The 20117-nt window shown below is 46.1% G+C and overlaps 1 protein-coding gene across 1 annotated transcript; it reads left to right on the top strand.

The window, feature by feature from the left end:
* Positions 1–829: 829 nt before the first annotated feature.
* SLC25A28 (solute carrier family 25 member 28) lies at positions 830–11420 on the top strand. Its single transcript, XM_004268442.3, has 4 exons — positions 830–1237; positions 7997–8225; positions 9348–9404; positions 10572–11420. The coding sequence occupies exons 1-4, from the start codon at positions 947–949 to the stop codon at positions 11087–11089; spliced, it is 1095 nt and encodes a 364-aa protein (XP_004268490.1). The 5' UTR covers positions 830–946; the 3' UTR covers positions 11090–11420.
* Positions 11421–20117: the final 8697 nt, after the last annotated feature.

Here is a 20117-nt window from a genome sequence, read left to right as displayed (position 1 = left end):
GTTTGCTTGGCGACTCCGGGGCAAGCCCAGTGCCGGGCGCTAGGGCCTGAGGAGCATCAGGCCCTAAGGAGTCCGCCCGCGCGCAGCACGGAGGGGTCAATTCTCCCGACCTGACCGGAGTTTAACGGGCCGCCTCCTGCATGTCGCAACAGCTTTCCCGACATGCCGGCGGGCCTCGCCAGGGGATGCCCGGCCCCGGCCCGCTCCACCCAACGCCAGTCCGAGATCCCGCGGGAACAGAGTTCTCGGGCCAAGGCCACCCGCCAGCACACGACCCGCGAGTCCCGGGATTCGGGGTGGGCGCTCTAGAAGGGGCCTAACTGCATCCGTCAGCGGTTTGACCTTGAAGGCCAGGCACCGCCCTCCCCTCCTCCCCCGACACGATCCAGCCTGCAGCACCCACAGCTCTACTGGCGCCACTCAGGGCCCGAAATTCCCCCTCGAGAGCCCCTGGGCGCTTCGCTCTCTTCCTGTAGCCAATCGGATCCCGACATAAAACTGGCCAATGCCCGCGCTCAAAGTATCAAGAGTCGTTGAGCCTATCAAAGTTCAGCCTTAAGTCTCTCCCGCCCTCCAGAAAAGTCGGAGGGCGGGTTGATCTTACATGTTGGCCAACCAAGTAGCCAATAAACAAGAAGCTTCCAAGATCAAAGGGGAAGGGGTGGGATCTAAGCTGTCTCAACGCCGCGGGGCGGAGGAATGACAGGCAACTTCACTAATACCACAGACCTATATTTTCTACGTAAGATGGGGGCGGGGCTATATTGACGGCTGCACCAATGGCTGACTGAGGGGCGTGTCCTCGGGGCCAAGCGGGAGCCCGAGGCCCCGGGCTCTCTGGGCCGCGCCTGAGGCAGACGCAACGGGGCTGGGGGGCGGCGACGGCAGCGGCGGCAGCGACGGCGGCGGCGGCGGCGGGGGTGGGCGCTGCAGCTGGCCCGGGTGGATGGAGTTGGAGGGGCGGGGTGCTGGCGGTGTGGCGGGGGGGCCGGCGGCTGGGCCGGGGCGGAGCCCCGGGGAGTCGGCGCTGCTGGACGGGTGGCTGCAGCGGGGCGTGGGCCGGGGGGCCAGCGGCGGGGAGGCCGGGGCCTGCAGGCCCCCGGTACGGCAGGATCCTGACTCCGGCCCGGACTACGAGGCGCTGCCGGCTGGAGCCACTGTCACCACGCACATGGTGGCGGGCGCCGTGGCAGGGATCCTGGAGCACTGCGTGATGTACCCCATCGACTGCGTCAAGGTGAGACCTGGCCCTGCTCCGAACTTCACCTGGGGCTGACCCGACCCCTGGGTCATGCCCGGAGCCAGGATCCCAGCCGAGCGCCGGAGCCGACCAAAGTCCCTTTCTGGCTCCTGCCACCACACTATTCGAAGCACACACCTATGCAAGAAAGGTCCCGGCCGGGAACTGATCCCACTCAGAAGCCAGGACCAATTTCTCACCGTCAGTGAGATCTAAATTGGGACTCTGGAAAGAAAATCTGTCAGCCAGAACCCTGGATCCCAACTGGGACTAAATAGGAATAGGGTGGGATGGGAAGGGAACAGGTAAGTGCTACTAACTTGATTAAGGTAAAGCTTACTGAACACCCTCAATAGGATCTTAATGGCTAGAGATGTTCTCTGGCCAGTGCTTTTACAAGCTCCTTGCTGTGTTTTCCCTTAAGAGTGATGGGGCAGGAACCAGAATCTGGGATCTCTCAGCTAGAGGAAGTATTTACTTATTAAATCTTAACCCATGAGTGATTGGAAATCATTGTGCAGTCAGAATTCAGAGTTCCTGACTGGAAATAATAGGGGAAAGACCATGTTCAGGAAAAAGTTTCGGTTTCTCTGTGCAGCAAGCATGATACTCCACCTATTTCCTGAACATGAAAATTGAGCTGGGATTGGGATTGTGTATATGCAGGGAGCACATCAGCCCTCCAAGGAGAGATGGACCTCATAGTGTATTTCTTTAGCCACTTGAAGTTGACAAAAAGGGAAAAGTTGTCTAGAAGGGAAGCATGACAATACTGGAAAGTAGATGTTACTGTGAAGAAAATAAAATGGGATTAACAAGAGGGCATGATTCATGTGAAAGTAAAACTAATTCCAGCCACACCAAGCAGGCTGATGAGTGGGTACAAGAAGTCATGTTTCTGAAGAAAGCTGGGTGACGAGGGGAACACATTGTTCTTTACAGTTCTTATTCTTGTGCATTAGCAAAGGAACAACCAAGGGGACTGTTGAAATAAATATAATGACAGACTGGTTCCTCCTTTACATGTTAAGGGTAATATAGTTAAACAATATCCTCACAGCTCTTGGATGTATGCTTTCTTCTCAAATTAGGAAAAAGTTACATATTCAGGAGGAGAATATCTACTTGGAAGATGCAAAGTCTTTCTCTTCTGCTTCCTGGTTCCAGTACCGTTTCATGTTTTCATTAGTAAGGTGGATGAGGAAATGGAGAAAGTGCTCCTTAAGCTTTGTGAATGACACCGAGTTGGTAGGAGTATCGTAGCACATTGCAAGGTAACTCCTACCAAGGTTCATACCCTTGAAACTGTGGTAAATGCACTTGGCTAAAATGGATATTAGAATTTTATTTTATTTTTTTAAGATTTTTTTTTTTTGCTGTAGACTGTTTTTAAATTCCTTATTGAATTTGTTACAATATCACACCTGTTTTATGTTTTGGTTTTTTGCCCCGAGGCATGTGGGATCTTAGCTCGCTAACCAGGGATTGAACCTGCACCCCCTGCATTGGAAGGCCAAGTCTTAACCACTGGACCGCCAGGGAAGTCCCTAGAATTTTAAATACGCATGTCAATTGTGAGGAATAGAAATAGTAAAATCCATGAGAGAGAAGTAAGAGGATGGCTAATGCTCTAACAATATTGAAATGTCATATGTATAAGTACAAATAAAAAAGATTCAGACATGTATGTAACAGAGTCTAGGTTGAATGACTGTGAGTCGTTAATGCTGTATATCCAACTGTGAGTTGTTAATGCTGTATATCCAAAAGTTAACATGATCTAACTGCAAAGTAACCTCACTATACTTGGACTGTGAGTAAAGTCCAAGATAGTCTAGGGTGCTGTCTTTCAGGATGGGTATCAAATGAAAACTAGATCAAGGAGAGTAATGAAAATTATTGAATGGCTTGAAAAGTACAATGTAATAATGTGACTGACTTAGAAATATTACCTCAGAAATATTACCTCAGCTTATCAATTTAAATGTTGTCCCACTACCTTAGGAGACTATCTCCTTACTCCATATATTTACATAATGCTAATGTTGTTGTGAACATTTTATAACTTACTCTATTAGAAATGCCTCTAGAATACTTGGCTACATATCCTTAAATGGGGCAAGTGTTTGTCCTGTGACAAGACAGAGTTGATGTTTTAGTAATTGAGACCATTCAGAATCAAATATGGCAGTTCAGGTGGGAGATCAAAATGGGTAATGATGATTGGGGTCAAAGATAAGGTAGGACTGGAAAAAGCAAGGAGACTGATTTACTCCTGAGGTTGATAAACCCACTGAGGGAACATTTTGGAAAGAGGAGTTCCAGAAATGTTTTGCATAACTGCAGCAGCATTGCTGGAATAAGTCGCTTGTAGCCTTTCAAGATAACTGTTTTGAAGAACAGTTCTTATTCATTTGCATAAGCTTTGGAATTTTTGTTTTTAAAAGATTACTAATACAACATTACAGTCATGCCTCGAAGCACTACATTAAAGAAATAATTATTTCATCTGGAGGAAAAAATGCTCAGGAGTCTTCAAAAACACAAAAGCGTGTTTTAGAAGAATCATTTTCATTTGCCATTAACGCTGGCATTTAAATGATTAGAGGGAAAAAGTAGGTGAGCCTATCAAGATTTAGTGTCAGTAAACACTTTACAGTAGTCACTGTTGTGCAGGCATGAAAGTAAAATTCAAATCTCTTCCTTCAGAAAGGGCTTTGCAGTTCACTTGTCCTTGCGTAGCTATTCTTCCTCTTCCACCATAAATAGGTGGTGGAGAGGAAGAGCAGCCCAACATACCCTAAGACTAGAGGCAGGTATCTGTGTTGGAGCCTAAAGGTCAACCACAGTGTTTGCAAGTGAAAGCTGATAGTGACTCTTGGCATGCAAGCCTGTGCACCCCCAAACCGCTTATCAGGGTCAAGTCGACTTAAAATATCCTTGGGAAGGACCATGGGAAGTCAGCATAGCCTTGCTAGGCTATAGTTAGTCAACCAGTGATTTTCATGGTCATAATAGGGAGGTTTGGGAGCCCAAGTGAATCCCAGTATTCCTTTTCTGGGCTTCAGAGACAAGCACCAGACTTTATCTAAAGGGATAGGTTCTACAGCGTAAAGCAGTCAAAACTCTTCTCAAAATCATCTGGCTAAGCACCTGTCACCAAGGTGCTGCTTTTTGGCTTTGTAGTCGTGAAGCAAATAATCTACTTATATAATAAGTTACGGAGGGAAAGAACAAAGGGAAGTAAATCTTTTCCAAACTCCAGATGTAAATGGTTATCTATATACATTCACCAGTGGACAGCTAGGAAATTGAAACATTGGCTTATTTGATGTTCTTATATCTAATAATGAGCATTCAGTAAATGGCAATTGCTCATGTTTGTCAAGCACTATGTGATGTGCCTTAATATTTACTGATTTAATCACTGGAACAACTTCATGAAGTAGATACCATTTTCATTACTTTATAGATGAAGAAAACAGGCAAGTAACTTGCCCAAGGTCACATAGTTAGTGGCAGAGTCATGATTTAAACCCAGTCTGACTCCCAAGCCTTCCATACAGGCGCCCAAAAGCAGATTTCCAGAACCAAGCAAGGCACAGAATTTCACAATTGTGCTCCTTCCTAAACATGGCCTTTAGATGAACAGCTGGACATATAAATCATAGACACAGAGGAACTTTAAAATGAAAACAAAAAATACAAAATCAATCCTGATTTGTTAGTGGTTAAAGACCAGTTAGTTGCCCATGCATATTTGCAAAATGACTTATACACGAGACAACACTGCTGTGATCTGTAAATTATGAGATATGAACTAATATTTCTCAGAAACATAGTTGAATACAATAAAAAGCCTTATATTTCTAGCACCACATAAATTAGCAACGGCTTTTACTTGCCTTAACTCTGAATCTCCACAACAGCACTCTGAGTCAGCCATTCTTAGTCTCATGTTACAGATGACATTGCTGAAGCTCAGAGGTTAAGTGACATACCCAAGACCACATAGCTAGCAAAGCTGGATCTCCCACTCAGCCTTTCTGACTCAAATGTGACTTGTCTTACCAAACTACTTACCTGTTTGGCTTTTTTTTTTTTTTTTTTTGCGGTACATGGGCCTCTCACTATTGTGGCCTCTCCCATTGCGGAGCACAGGCTCCGGACGCGCAGGCTCAGCGGCCATGGCTCACAAGCCCAGCCGCTCTGCTGCCTGTGGGATCTTCCCAGACCGGGGCACGAACCCGCATCCCCTGCATCGGCAGGCAGACTCTCAACCACTGTGCCACCAGGGAAGCCCCGTTTGGCTTTTCTTCAAAGTCGGGCAGTGGTTTTTTTTATGTTGAAGACTATTCACTAATTCTTACTTAGAGATTTCATCTTTAAGAGGTTTTCATCTTTCTGTGAAAGAGATTTATTGGCCCACAAATTTGGGGAGCCATATTTGTATATTTGGTGTGGCTTATGCCTGGGTCCTCTCCATGAGGGTGTATTTTCATTGAGTTAGAATTGTGAGTTAGATTTAGACGTGTGTGTAAAATTTTCATTGTAACTTACACACAGTCCAGGTTTCTCTTGTGGGTAAATGGTTCCAGGACTCTGAGGCCAGACCTTTAAGACTAGTTACCCAAATATGCTATTGACTCCAGCAGAACAGTGCAATTTCTAAACATTCCCCCAATATAAGATTAGTTAGTTGTTGTTTTTAAAATTTAATTATTTATTTTTGGCTGTGTTGGGTCTTCATTGCTGTGTGCGGGCTTTCTCTAGTTGCGGCAAGCAGGGGCTACTCTTCATTGTGGTGTGCAGGCTTCTCATTGCGGTGGCTTCTCTTGTTGCAGAGCACGGGCTCTAGGTGTGCGGGCTTTAGAGCGCAGGCTCAGTAGTTGTGGCGCACGGGCTTAGTTGCTCCGCAGCATGTGGGATCTTCCCGGACCAGGGCTCGAACCCGCGTCTCCTGATTGGCAGGCGGATTCTTAACCACTGCACTACCAGGGAAGTCCTTTTTTTTTTTTTTAATTGAGAAGTAGAAAAGAATGTGTCACATTGTGATAAGTGATATTGTATATTTCTGATTGAACTTCAGTAATCTTTTAGGCTACCAGTTCTTTGTTGGTAGCAGGAAGGAGAAAATAACTAGAGGAATGTGGATTGCTTGCAGCTAACCAGGATTTGTTAATCTGGTTAGTTCGTTTTTTCCCATGCTTTGGAGAAGAGGCATTACTCTTGGATTTCAGATGGCCAACAGGAAGGTTCAAGCTTTTAAATCCAGATTGAATCAGTGACAGGAATGAAGTAGGAATTTAAACTGTACTTGGGCGTTAGTTGCCCCTGTTGGCTCACTAATGGCCTTTTTGAACTGGTGCAGACAAAGCTAAGATTCATTCATTCATTCATTCAACAAACAAATCTTGAGTGCCTACTGTGGTCCAGGCACTGGACATTGATTTTTTTTTTTTAGTATTTAATCAATTAATTAATTAATTATTTTGGCTGCGTCGGGTCTTAGTTGTGGCACATGGGATCTTTTTGTTGCAGCACAAGCTCTTTGTTGCCATGCGCAGGCTTCTCTCTAGTTGTGGCGTGCGGGTTTTCTCTCTCTAGTTGTGGTGCGCGGGCTCCAGGGCACGTGGGCTCTATAGTTGTGGTGCGCGGAGTCCAGAGCACATGGGCTCTTTAGTTTGTGGCACATGGGTGCTCTAGTTGAGGCGCGTGGGCTCAGTTGCCCTGCGGCATGTGGGATCTTAGTTCCTTGACCAGGGATCAAACCTGCGTCCCCTGCATTGGAAGGCGGATTCTTTACCACTGGACCACCAGGGAAGTCCCTGGACATTGATTTTATACTATCTGGTAGTCTCCATGCCACCCTAACCTTGAAATAGATCAATAGACAAGAGATCTGCATTGGAGACTCATCCTTCAGAGAAGGTCTGTGATTTGGGAAGTATTTCAAGTAAGATTAATTTCCCAAATTTCAGTATCTACCATATACATTCATTCCAGTCACTGAATCCTCTAGAGATTCCAAGGGTTATGTTTCACTGAGACTAATTTTATTCATTGATGCCAGTTTTGGGATTCAGTCAGTTTAGATTAGAAATCTGGAATCTCCCTCAGTTTTAGAGAATAGATTGGTTTCCACCTTCATAGTTTGAGGGTAAACTTTCTTTTCCAGGAAATTAGAGCAGCATCTATTAGGAATACTACTTCTGCCAAAATTTTAACTTACAGGCCCAACTGCCAATGCCAAATAGTCTGAAGAAGCCAGATTATCATCAAGGTTATATTGAAGGATGAGCTGTCATCTCATTAGTCAGTGTAGTATGTGGCCAGGCAGCCCAGGATCAGTCTTCAGAAATAATAAAGTATGTTGTAGACAGTAAATAGTTGACTTTAGAATCCACTTGTAAAGAACTCTTAGCCTGAGTTTATTAAGACAAAAAAGCAACTTCTCCTGAAACACAGGCTTAATATTTGTTGCTGGGTTCAAGAACGCTTAGCAGGGGGCGATTTTTTGAGGGAAAATAATGGTGTTCCACTCGTAGGGTCATAGGTGACCAGAAAAAGAAAGGTCCAGCCGAGGCTTGGAAAGACGGCACATAGATTTGGAAGGCAGTAACACTGGATGCCGGGTATCACTTCTACATATCGGCGTGATTTCACGTAGGTCTGCCCAGTGCCCAAGCCTGAGTGTTGAGATTGGGTGCGCAGTCAGCATCACTGACATTGCACTTCTCCCTTCTGTACTTTCAGACTCGGATGCAGAGCCTACAGCCTGATCCAGCTGCCCGCTATCGCAACGTGTTGGAGGCCCTCTGGAGGATTATAAGAACAGAGGGGCTGTGGAGGCCCATGCGAGGCCTGAACGTCACAGCAACTGGCGCAGGGCCCGCCCACGCCCTCTATTTTGCCTGCTATGAAAAGTTAAAAAAGACACTGAGTGATGTAATCCACCCTGGGGGCAATAGCCATATTGCCAATGGTATTGAGCCTTCCTGTGCTGGTTCTCCCACTTTCCCAACTCTTTGGGCTTTGCTGTTGTCAGTGCTTTCCAGTCTCAGCATGATTTGAAGCTGAAGCTTTGGGCTGGAGTAGGCCAGATTATAGGGGAGGGACTTCCACACCTGATGTTCTCAGACAGTGGGCTGCGTCAACCCCACCTCTTCTTTGGGGCATCTCAACAAAGGGTTACAATATCCTCCCTTACGTACCAGCTTGACCCTTTCCTCTCATTCTCTCCCTGGTATCAGCTTCTGATGCCCTGGTAATGTGGAGACACACACTGAACTGCCCCCGTTGTGTGTTTCTTGGTAGTTGGGTGGTATCCCGCTCCTCGGGGCAGGATTGGAGGTAACCCAGCCACCCAAGGAAGACATCAGTGGAGCTTCAGCTCTTCGCCTCACCTTTTCAGGATCCCAGCTGCCCACAGGCAGTTTGTATCATGGAGGACATGACAAGCCCTCAACAAGTGAATGGTGCTGGGGCCGGGGGGCTTCTGTACAAAGAAACCAGAGGGTTGGAGGTTGTGTGGAAGTAATGGAAGGGATGGCAGCCTGGAGAAAAAGTGAAAGTGGAGAGGAGAGGGTGAGGGATACGGTAGTTCAGGACCTGAGGGAAAGGTCTAGATGGACAGATGTTAGGATTTGGAGACTGGGGTTGGGCAGCATGCGGCAGCAGGATAGAAGGTGAGATTCTGTGGTGGAGATCTAACCACCTGCCCCTCGTGCTCTCCCGCCACTGGAAGCAGGTGATGTGCTGGCATCCCTTGGCCACAGTGTATCTGCTTCCTGTCTGGAGCATGAACTGCATTTATTCTCAGAGCCACCTTTGTTGAAAAAAGTCTGGGCTGTTTCTCAGACTCTTCCTGGCCTTCCTATCGTAGCTGTGGAAGGTAGATTGATGGCCTTACTAAGTTAGAGGGAACAAGTATCTTCATTTCTCTGAACAGGCATTTAGAAACAGTGGGTTCCATCTTTTAAACTGGCTCTTAACATTCCCTCTCCCTGCTGTGGTTTATCACAGCTATGCCCCTTCACTCTGGGTCCTCCATGAGTCAGTCACCCTTTCCTGGCCTTACATGTGGCAGTTGTTTTTTCCTTTGCAGGCGCGGCCGGGTGTGTGGCAACATTACTTCATGATGCAGCCATGAATCCAGCAGAAGGTAATGATTCCTCACCCTTTCCCTCTATGGGCAGCTGCATCTACATCTCTGGGCTTTTCCTTTATTTTTGGTTTGCAGGAGAAAGCCAGGGAGCATCCCATCAGTTTTGGTGGGAAATCCTGGCGTGTTACATTGTCTTACCACTAGAGGGCACTCCCTCCATGTTGTCCGTGCTTAGGAGAATTCCCTTAGACAGGAAGCATATTCAGTGAGATTTATTCACCTGGGGCTTCCCTGGAAAAAGGTATGGCTCTATGTGGCCTATTCCTGGGCCTTCCTGGAAGTCTGCTTTATAGTGGATTTGATGTAAAAAATTTAGCAGATTATTTCACTTTTCTTCAAAAAGGTGAAGATGGATTCTGACATATGAAAATACTGCCTATCTTGTTGGAATGAAGAATGGTTGAGATAGGAATGAAAGGTACATTGGTAGAGCTTAGTCCCTGCACTGCTGCTTGGATCTTGGCTTTTCAGTTGGAGAATGAGGTACCCAAACAAATATGAAAGGATAGCACAGTTGCCAGGTTCCTTAAAGTTCCAGTTCTTTACCTGTCTGGGCAAGGCCATGGCAAGGAAAGAGCCAAAGCTAAACTGAAGATTATACCTGAGCTTATACATGTATCTACTTGAGGGGGTAGGAGATGTCTGGAAACTAAAGCCATACCCTTCTTGACTAAGAATTGTGTTTTTGGTAGCCCTTCTCCTCTTCCTGTGGAGGGATGAGATCCTCATGTTGTAAGAGTTCAGTGTTGTGTACCTGAGGACTGGGATTGTTAGGGCTATGTGTTCATTATTATGTTCACTGCCACTGAATCACTTGTCTTAAGAGTTACAAAAGGGTAAGATGGTAACAATAATAGGTAGGTACTTATTTCAAGGAAACCCTCTGGAGTCTAAACTGTAGATATATCCTGTATGTTAATTGGCTGGTATTAAAGAAATCCTACTAGAATTGGGTCCATTATTTTTTAGCCCTTTATCACCCTCTCCTATCCCCTCCTCTCAAAAAAGGGAAACCTTCACTAATCAGACTGACAATTCACTCATACTTTTTCCTCTCTCCAATCCATTGGCTGATCTACTGACTTGGGACTCCGAATCTGGACACTCCTGCTCACCGGCTGATTGCTGTCACCGTTCCCTTCTTCTCATTGACGGCACCGCCAGTGGTGAAGCAGAGGATGCAAATGTACAACTCACCGTACCACCGGGTGACAGACTGTGTACGGGCAGTGTGGCAAAATGAAGGGGCCGGGGCCTTTTACCGCAGCTACACCACGCAGCTAACCATGAACGTTCCCTTCCAAGCCATTCATTTCATGACCTATGAATTCCTGCAGGAGCACTTTAACCCCCAGAGACGGTACAACCCCAGCTCCCATGTCCTCTCCGGAGCCTGTGCAGGAGCTGTAGCTGCCGCTGCCACAACCCCACTGGACGTTTGCAAAACACTGCTCAACACCCAGGAATCCCTGGCTTTGAACTCAAACATTACAGGACACATCACAGGCATGGCTAGTGCCTTCAGGACGGTGTATCAAGTCGGCGGGGTGACCGCCTACTTCCGAGGGGTGCAGGCGAGAGTAATTTACCAGATCCCCTCCACAGCCATCGCATGGTCTGTGTATGAGTTCTTCAAATACCTAATCACTAAACGGCAAGAAGAGTGGAGGGCAGCCAAGTGAAGCGGCACTCAGTGGAGCCAGGGTTCGGCCAGCACTGCTGCTCTGCCCACTCCAGCCACGTTCTCTGTCTCCCGGCACACTCCAGCCTCGAGCGGGGTGGGAAGGAAGGCAGAGGGCTCTCTCCCCCAGGCTCTTGGTGTTTTGGCTGACGCCAGTTCCTGCCGCCCTCCGTCGTCGCCGCCTTTCCTTCCGGGCCCTAAGCAAGTGCAGCAAGTCACAGCACAGCATCTCTGACACTCTCTCCTTCCTGGGCCTGGTGACCTGCTCTAGACTGTTACAGAGGGATAAGCAGCTCATTCCCCTGGTTCCTAATAAAAGCCTTTAAATTAAACGGTTTCATTGGGTTTGTCTTGCCAAAGGGGAAGTGAAATGCTGTCAACTGTTCTTGACTAAGCGTAAATCAAGGGGCCCACGGGGAAGGTTTATTGCGTATGTCTGTAGTTTTTGTTTCTGCTGTTTTCATGGTGATTTAAGACTTTGGGGCCCTACTCCCCCTTATTTAGTAATAGGCTCCAAGGAGTCTCCCTGATGGCAGGAACGATGGGCCTTTGGCAGATCCCAGCTAAACAGGTGCTCTTGACCCCCACCATTGCCTTTTCCCTAGGGCAGTGGCGTGGCACGGAAGAGGGAGATCTCTCTGCTCTAATTCTCAGCTCTGCCTGCAGCAGTAAAACTTTCCACATGGCTCTTGGTTTTCTAATCCAGTTGTAAAGCTAAGATTAGTGCAGCTGCAAGTCCTGAAGATGCTGTGGTAAATAATAACAGTGCCTCGCATTTTAAGGCTTTTACAAAGTACTTTCATATACGTGATCTCCTTTGGTTCTCACAAAATCTGAAGTAGGCAGTGCAGGTGTCATCTCTATTCTACAGGTAAGGAAAGCTCAGAGAGGCCGTGACTGGCTCAAGGTCTCACAGTAAATACAGAACTGGGACCCCGACCCAGATCTTTTGTCCCCAGAAGTGAATCTAATTGTGCCTTCCTGCAGATAGGAAATGAGCGGAGGGCATGTACTCCACCTGCCATCTGAAGGAGCTCCCTGCCGACGGCCACTTGGGCTCTGGGTACTTACAGGGACGGGGCTTTCACTGTGCTTTGGGGGTCAGTCTGTTCCTTTTTGTGTAACTGAACCAGTTATTGGCAAGTTCTTCAGTACACAGAGTGGAAGTTACCCCCCTGAAACTTCTATCATCTTTGCATCTGTCATTCATTCAGTAACTACTGAGTGTCTGCGTCAGGTGCTGGTGTTGGGCACACGGTGATAAATAACCGCCCCCCCCAAAAAAAGATTTTAAAAAATCCAAAAAACAACATTGCAGCCCTCAAGGAGCGTGGAAGATACATATAAACAGGCAATTACAAGATAAAATGACAAGAAATGTGATAGGGTAAAACTAGACAGCCGTTTGGAGGACAGAAGAATACCCAGCCTGGCCGTGGGTGATGGGGTGGGCTTTTGGAGGAAAGTGACATCTGAGGTGACACCTGGAAGGCAAATGAGCTAACTGTGAAGGAGGGCGGGGAAATGTTCTAGGCAAAGACCTGGAGGTAAGAGAATGAGAAGCATTTGGGGTTCAGTGTGCAAGGGGTTCAGTGGGGCTGAGAGCCTGGGCAACGCATGCAGCTGGAAAGCCAAGTGGGGGCTGGGGTGTTAAAAGCAATGCTAAGGAGTTTAGACTTTATCCTGAAGGCAGTGCAGAGGCATTACAGGGCTTTAAGCAGAGGTGTGGTGTGATGAGATTTACAACTGAAACATCACTTAGGCTCTGAGAAAGGATTATAGGAGCAAGACTGGACAGGCAGGCAGACCTGGGGAGGAGGCTGTTGCAGTCTGCATCCAGGCAAGGCTGCATGGTGGTCTGTGCAGGGACGGTGGTGAGGGAGACAGAGAAAAGTGCCTGACTGGAGCGAGGTTAGGGTTGCAGATCAGCAGGGTTCGGTTACAGAGTAAATCTTGTTCTCCTTCCACCTGACAGCCCTTCAAGTATCTATGGAGAATCATGTCTGAATGCACTTGAAACAAACTGTCAAGAAAACAGCAGGGTCTCCATTTCTAACCCTTAAGTAAGCTCTCCTGGCCCTCTGATTTAGCACTGAAGAAACGGTGGCCACTGGAGTTTGAATCGCCTGTGGAGTAAAAAGAGCATGATGAAGTCATTGCAGAGGTCATTTCAGAGGGTTTGCTTGTAAAGTTTAAGAGAACAGCTGCCTCCCAGCATGGAGTAAGCATGAGAACAAAGGGATGCCTCCCGAAAACTTAGCCCTGTAGTGAGCTGTCCAGAGTTACTGCCTGGCGTGGTACCCGGACCACAGCAGACACTGTGGCAATAAGGCCCACTTTTCAAGAAAAGGACACGGGGTATTTTCAGAAAGAATGGAAGTCACTAAAGACCCCCTCAGCTCTAATGCTTTAATAACAAATAATGAGAAAAGAGTGCAAAGCGACCTTCCAGTCTCCAACTGTGTTCTAGCTGCTGGATGAGTTTGGAATTTGGACAGGGCATTAGATTCTGTAGGTCTCTGGGCCCAATCACTAGAGAAGACAGAGGCAGAACACCGTGATGGAGTCGAGAGTCTGGATGCCAGTGAATGGGTACCTGGGTCAGGAACCAAGCCTCACTTTCATGGGCTCACCACACCCATGAGAACTGTGGGCTTTGGGGGTATCTCCAAGCCCAGAGTCTTCCTGGAAAGCCAGGTAGGTTATTGTGGCACCAGGAGGACCCAGCTCCAAACCACCATCAAGGGGTCAATTCCTGCACAGTGCTATCCAAAGCAGAAAGTGAGAAAATAAGTCACAATTTGGCCAGAGAAAACTTTTCTTAATCTGACATACAAGACCAATGTGAATGAAACAGTCTTGTATTAACACAAAGCAGTATATAGTCATGTATTGGGTTGGCCAAAAAGTTCATTTGGTTTTTTCCATAAGATGACTCCAGTAGTGCTTAGTTGTCTTTAACTTCATTCAAAACAATTTTGTTAGACTGTATTGTGACAGCTGTCATATCAGTGTGCATTTAAAAAAAAATTATCAAAATTGGTGAATTTTTGTGTAGCCATTTTAATATTGAAGAGGGGAGAACAAAAACAACATTTTTGGCATACTGTGCTTCATTATTTCAAGAAAGTAAAAAAAGCAACTGAAACACACAAAAAGATTTGTGCAGTGTATGGAGAAGGTGCTGTGACTGATCAAACATGTCAAAAATGGTTTGTGAAGTTTCGTGCTGGAGATTTCCTGCTGGACGATGCTCCAGAGTTGGGTAGACCAGTTGAAGTTGATAGCAATTAAATCGAGACATAGTTGAGAATAATCAATGTTACAGCACACGGGAAACAGACGACATACTCAAAATATCCAAATCAAGCGTTGAAAATCATTTGCACCAGCTTAGTTATGCTAATCGCTTTGGTGTTTGGGTTCCACATAAGTTAAGTGAAAAAAACCTTCTTGACCGTATTTTCACATGCAATTCTCTACTTAAACGGAAGGAAAACGTTCTGTTTTTAAAACAAATTGTGACGGGCAATGAAAAGTGGATACTGTACAATAATGTGGAACAGAAGAGATCGTGGGGCAAGCGAAATGAACCATCACCAACCACACCAAAGGCCGGTCTTCATCCAAAGAAGGTGATGTTGTATATATGGTGGAGTTGGAAGGGAGTCTTTTTTTTTTAAGAATCGATTTTATTTATTTATTTTTGGTTGCGTTGGGTCTTCGTTGCTGTGCGTGGGCTTTCTCTAGTTGCATCAAGTGGGGGCTACTCTTCATTGCAGCAAGCGGGCTTCTCAGCACGATGGCTTCTCTTCTTGCAGAGCACAGGCTCTAGGCGTGCGGGCTTCAGTAGTTGTGGCTCGTGGGCTCTAGAGCACAGGCTCAGTAGTTGTGGTGCACGGGCTTAGTTGCTCCGCAGCATGTGGGATCTTCCCGGACCAGGGATCAAACCCATGTGCCCTGAATTGGCAGGCGGATTCTTAACCACTACACCACCAGGGAAGTCCCAGGAGTCTTCTATTATGAGCTTTTTATGGAAAACCAAATGATTAATTCCAACAAGTACTGCTCCCAATTAGACCAACTGAAAGCAGCACTTGACGAGAAGCACCTGGAATTAGTTAACAGAAAACACATAATCTTCCATCAGGATAACGCAAGACTGCATGTTTCTTTGATGACCAGGCAAAAACTGTTACAGCTTGGCTGGGAAGTTCTGATTCATCCGCCATATTCACCAGACATTGCACCTCTGGATTTCCATTTACTTCTGTCTTTACAAAATTCTCTTAATGGAAAAAAATTCAATTCCCTGGAAGACTGTAAAAGGTATCTGGAACAGTTCTTTGCTCAAAAAGATAAAAAGTTTTGGGAAGATGGGATTATGAAGCTGCCTGAAAAATGGCGGAAGGTAGGGGAACAAAATGGTGAATATGTTGTTCAATAAAGTTCTTGGTGAAAATGAAAAATGTGTCTTTTATTTTTACTTTAAAAACCGAAGGAACCTTTTGGCCAACCCAATACTAGACTACATGGAACCAACAATGAGATTGAGAGACAGAAAAGATGAGATTAGTGTAGGTCAGAGTTAATGAGGAAGAGGTGGCTTTGATGAATAGTAAAATGAAAAAAAAAAAAAAACTTTTGTAAAAGCCAATCAAAGGTCACGCTAATTTTATAAAATTTAGAAAACATAGAGTAAAAGAAAATACCTCCAATCCTATTACCCAGAGAATATGACATTTTGATGTGCACATCATCTAGTACTTTTTCTATGCATTATTTTTGTTAATTTTCAAAAATCGGACCACACCGTAAACAGCTTCTTCTACATAACAGTATATGATGCCCATCTTTCCACATTATTAAATTTTCTTCCATCACCTCAGTGTAAATGGCCACACAACATTCCATTGTACAAATGTACAGTAGCTTATTCAGTCAGTCCCTTGGTGTGCCTTCATACTAAGTTATTCTCAAGAGCATTGCCGTGGGAGGTAGAATATGAATGACAAAAAGGAGAGCAGGGTAGTTACAGAGAGAAGGTTCAGAGTGGGGAGACAGTTTGGTGCCACCTCCCAGCAGGAGCTGAAGAGATCCTGACTGGAGACCAGGGTGCAAGTTAAGGGATGGAAGGGGTAAGGCTGGCCAGCGAGAATGTCAGAGGTAGGAGGGTTCTTAGAAGTCATCCCTCCTTGAGCCCCACTTCACTCTACAGCATCCCTGACAGACCCACTCCTGGGTCTGGGAGCACACTGCTGCCCAAAGCCATCTGTGTCATCGCTGCAAAGTTCGCTGGTTAGAAAGTTCATTCTTTAGTCTTCTGCTTCCATTCTAGAATCATGTCACTCCTCTGCTCCTGTGGCCAAATTCCTCACTTACGGCCACAGGGCTTTACATAATTTGGCCCCTGCCTGTCTTTCCAACCCAAACCTACAACATGAACATGAGGCATTCAAAACAAACACATATTTTCGTGAAAATCTAAAATATACCTTCTGTTGCCTTCGGTCACTGATATAGGAGGCTTGATAAACAATATTCTGTCTAAACTATCAGAAACCTCACACGATCGCTGTTCAGACTGGATGTGCAATACCTGTTACCTCCTGCTACCTTAGCTTGGTGAGCAGAGAGCAATGCTATGAGCGCCGCACACAATACTCCCTGCATTATCAGGGTTCCATAAACGCAAGCTTTTTTCACCGCCACCACTCCTGCTGCCCACACTCACACACTGAAAAGAAAGAACAATTCTTTCTATTGAGGCACATAGGTCTCCCTGTAATTTCCACCTGTGATCTCCTTCTGCCTGCTGGAGCAGCAAAGAATCACACTAATCCTTCTTCTCTCTGACAGCCCTTCAAAAATATTAAGACGGCTATCATGTCACTCGGGGAGGGTCATATTCTGGAGAGCCTGAAAGCGAGGCAGAGGAGTTTAGACCTGGCAGCTAATGAGGAGCTCTCGTGGTTCTTAAGCAGGGAGGGACATGACTAAAGCAATGTCTGAGGATGATTCAAGCAACAGCCCGGATATAGGACAACCTGGAGGGTAGGACACTGGAGACAGGGACTCTAGCTGAGGGGCTACTGTCCCCATTTAGAAAAAGAGGACCCTCGGGACTTCCCTGGAGGTCTAGTGGTTAAGAGTCTATGCTTCCACTGCAGGGGGCACGGGTTCGATCCCTGGTCAGGGAACTAAGATCCCACATGCTGTGTGGCGTGGCCAAAAAATAGTAATAATAATAATAATAATTTTTTAAAAAGGAAAAGAGGACCCTGAGAAATATCATTACTGGAAGATGAAAGGGACTTGATGATGGTTTAGACATTCACGTGGGAACTTACCTATAGGTTGTTTGCACTCATCTGGCTGTGTTTCATCTCCTTCGTTAGACTGGGGCCCAGAATTGTGCCTTTTTGGTATCACCCCCTGCACCCCAGTACTCATAACAGGTGCTTGATAACTACCTGCTGACAATGGAATGGTTGTGGTCACACACTGAGGTCTGTCTGGGAGAATGATGGTACCAGGGTTAGGAATGAGCCACTTCACTTCACAAACGTGTATTGAGCAGCTGGGGGCACTGGGGTAGATGCTGGGCCAATGTGATGGTCAGCTTTTGGTGTCAACATGGTACAGCTACAGTCCCCAGGTTTTCAATCAAACACTAATCTAGACGTTGCTGTGAAGGTATTTTGTGGATATGACGATATGATTAAAGTCTATAATCAGTTTATTTGAAGTAAGAAAGATTATCCTAGATAATCTGGGGGGGAGGCGCTGCTTTAAGTAGTTGAAAGGCCTTAAGAGCAGAACTGAAGTTTCCTTGAAGAAGAAATTCCACGTGTGGGCTGTAGCTTCAGCTTGTGCTCAAGAGTGTGTACACACACACACACTCATCTCCTACTGCTTCTGTTTCTCTGGTAGAGCCCTGACTGATGCAGTGTGTAAGTGTGCACACACACAAGAAGAAACCATCACTTACTGCTGGCCAGACCCCTCACTTCCTCTGGCTCACTCAGTCCTCACACAATCCTCCTAACAATACTAAGAGGCGGGCACTATTGTTCCCATTTTTCAGATGGGAATACTGAGACTTGAAGGAGTTTGGTAATTTGCCCGTCCCATGTTCTTCCCACATCCTGTTTCCTCTATTTACAACATTTTTGCCTGGACCTTTGGATGGTGGGGTGCTTCTGAGCGTTTGAGTCTGTGCTCAGATGTCACCTCCTCAAACAGTCTTCCCTGGCCACCCAATCTAAAGCAATGTCCTCAGTCACTCTCATGTCACCCTGTTTTATTTTTCATACACGTTATCAAATAGTAATAACGTGTATGAAAAATAAAATAAAACAGGGTATTTGACTATATGATGGTCATTCTAACCGTTCCTTGTTTCAGCACCAGCCTCCTTCCCAAGCAGGATGTCAATTTCATGAGAGCAGGTGCTTTCTTTACTCTGGTCTTATTCTTCATGACTTCACTGGGGCCTGGAACAGTGCTGCACACTTAGTAGGCTAGCACTGAAAAACTGTTAAGTAAATGATGTAATTCCTTAACTGGACTCAACTCCTGCTGCCAAAGAACTCAAAGTCCACTGGATAATAGAGAGAAATAAAGCAACATGGAAACTGTGCAGTGGGAAACTGAGATCTGATACAAGTCATGATGCTCACAGAAGTCGGAATGCTCACTTTGAATCAGGCGTGATGCCCTTGGGGCTGTGTAATATTGTGGTTAAGAGCACACTCTCTGGTGTTGCTCTTACTGGGTTCAACTCCCAGCACACCCTTTACTCATGAGTGTGTAACTCTGGACAGGTCCTGGCCCCTCTTGCCTCCATTTCCTCATCTGTGAACTGGAAGTAACAACAGTAGCTATCTTATAATAGCTGTATTATCTTATAATACTGTTTTTGAAGATTAACGGGGCTAAAATGTAGGTAGTGAGTGTCTAAAACCAGGCCTGACACACAGCAGGCACTGTGTAAGCATGTGCTATTATTACTAGTGTCCCATATAACTAGATGTTAGACTCACTATTCACTCCATGGTATGTTAACGATTGTCTACCAATTAGGTTATAAACTTCTTTTTTTAAAAATTTATTTATTTTTGGCTACGTTGGGTCTTTGTTGCTGCACGCGGCTTTCTCTAGTTGCTGCGAGCGGGGGCTACTCTTCGTTGCGGTATGCGGGCTTCTCATTGCGGTGGCTTCTCTTGTAGCAGAGCACGGGCTCTAGGCACGCGGGTTTCAGTAGTTGTGGCACGCGGGCTCTAGAGCACAGGCTCAGTAGCCATAGCACACGGGCTTAGGTGCTCCGTGGCATGTGGGATCTTCCTGGACCAGGGATTGAACCTGTGTCCCCTGCACTGGCAGGCAGATTCTTAACCACTGTGCCACCAAGAAAGCCCCAGGTTATAAACTTCTTGAGGACAGAAGCCAAAGTCTTTTTGAGCTCGTTCCCTAATATTAAGGAATCTGGGTTTTATTTTGTCATCTGGCCTAATGGTAAGTCACCAAGAGATTTAATGCAGGGAGGACCATGGTCAGCTTTGGGTTTTTAAAAGGTTATTCTGGCAGCCAGAGAATAGCTTTATGAAGGGGGAGTGTAGTGGGTTGAACAGTGTCCTCCCTAAAATTTGTGTCTACCTAAAACCTCAGAATGTGACCTTATTTGGAAATAGGGTCTTTGCAGATGTAATTAGTTAGGATTCAGATGAGATCATACTGGATTAGGGAGGGCCCTAAATTAAATTGCTCGTGTCCTTTTAAGAAAAGGAAACAGAGACACAGGGAGGAGAAGGCATGTGAAGACGGAGGCAGAGAGTGGAGCTGTGCAGCTACAAGACAAGGAAGCCACGGACGGCCGCAACCCAGAAGTGGCTGGTAGATTCTTCCCCAGAGCTTTCAGAGGGAGCATGGCCTTGTAGACACCTTAGCTTTCAGACTTCTAGCCTCCAGAACTGTGAAAGAGTACATTTCTGAAGCCACCCTGTTTGTGGTACTTTGTTACAGCAGCC

This window comes from Orcinus orca, chromosome 14 (genome assembly GCF_937001465.1).
Source record: "Orcinus orca chromosome 14, mOrcOrc1.1, whole genome shotgun sequence".
Lineage (NCBI taxonomy): Eukaryota > Metazoa > Chordata > Mammalia > Artiodactyla > Delphinidae > Orcinus > Orcinus orca.
This window is presented reverse-complemented; position numbering and strand designations above follow the sequence as displayed.

Excerpts from the sequence above, each read along its gene's own strand:
- SLC25A28 (XM_004268442.3), top strand. The coding sequence starts at position 947 with ATGGAGTTGGAGGGGCGGGGTGCTGGCGGTGTGGCGGGGGGGCCGGCG. Across the intron at positions 1,238-7,996 it reads ACCCCATCGACTGCGTCAAG|ACTCGGATGCAGAGCCTACA; the intron begins GTGAGACCTGGC and ends CTGTACTTTCAG. Across the intron at positions 9,405-10,571 it reads AGCCATGAATCCAGCAGAAG|TGGTGAAGCAGAGGATGCAA; the intron begins GTAATGATTCCT and ends CGGCACCGCCAG.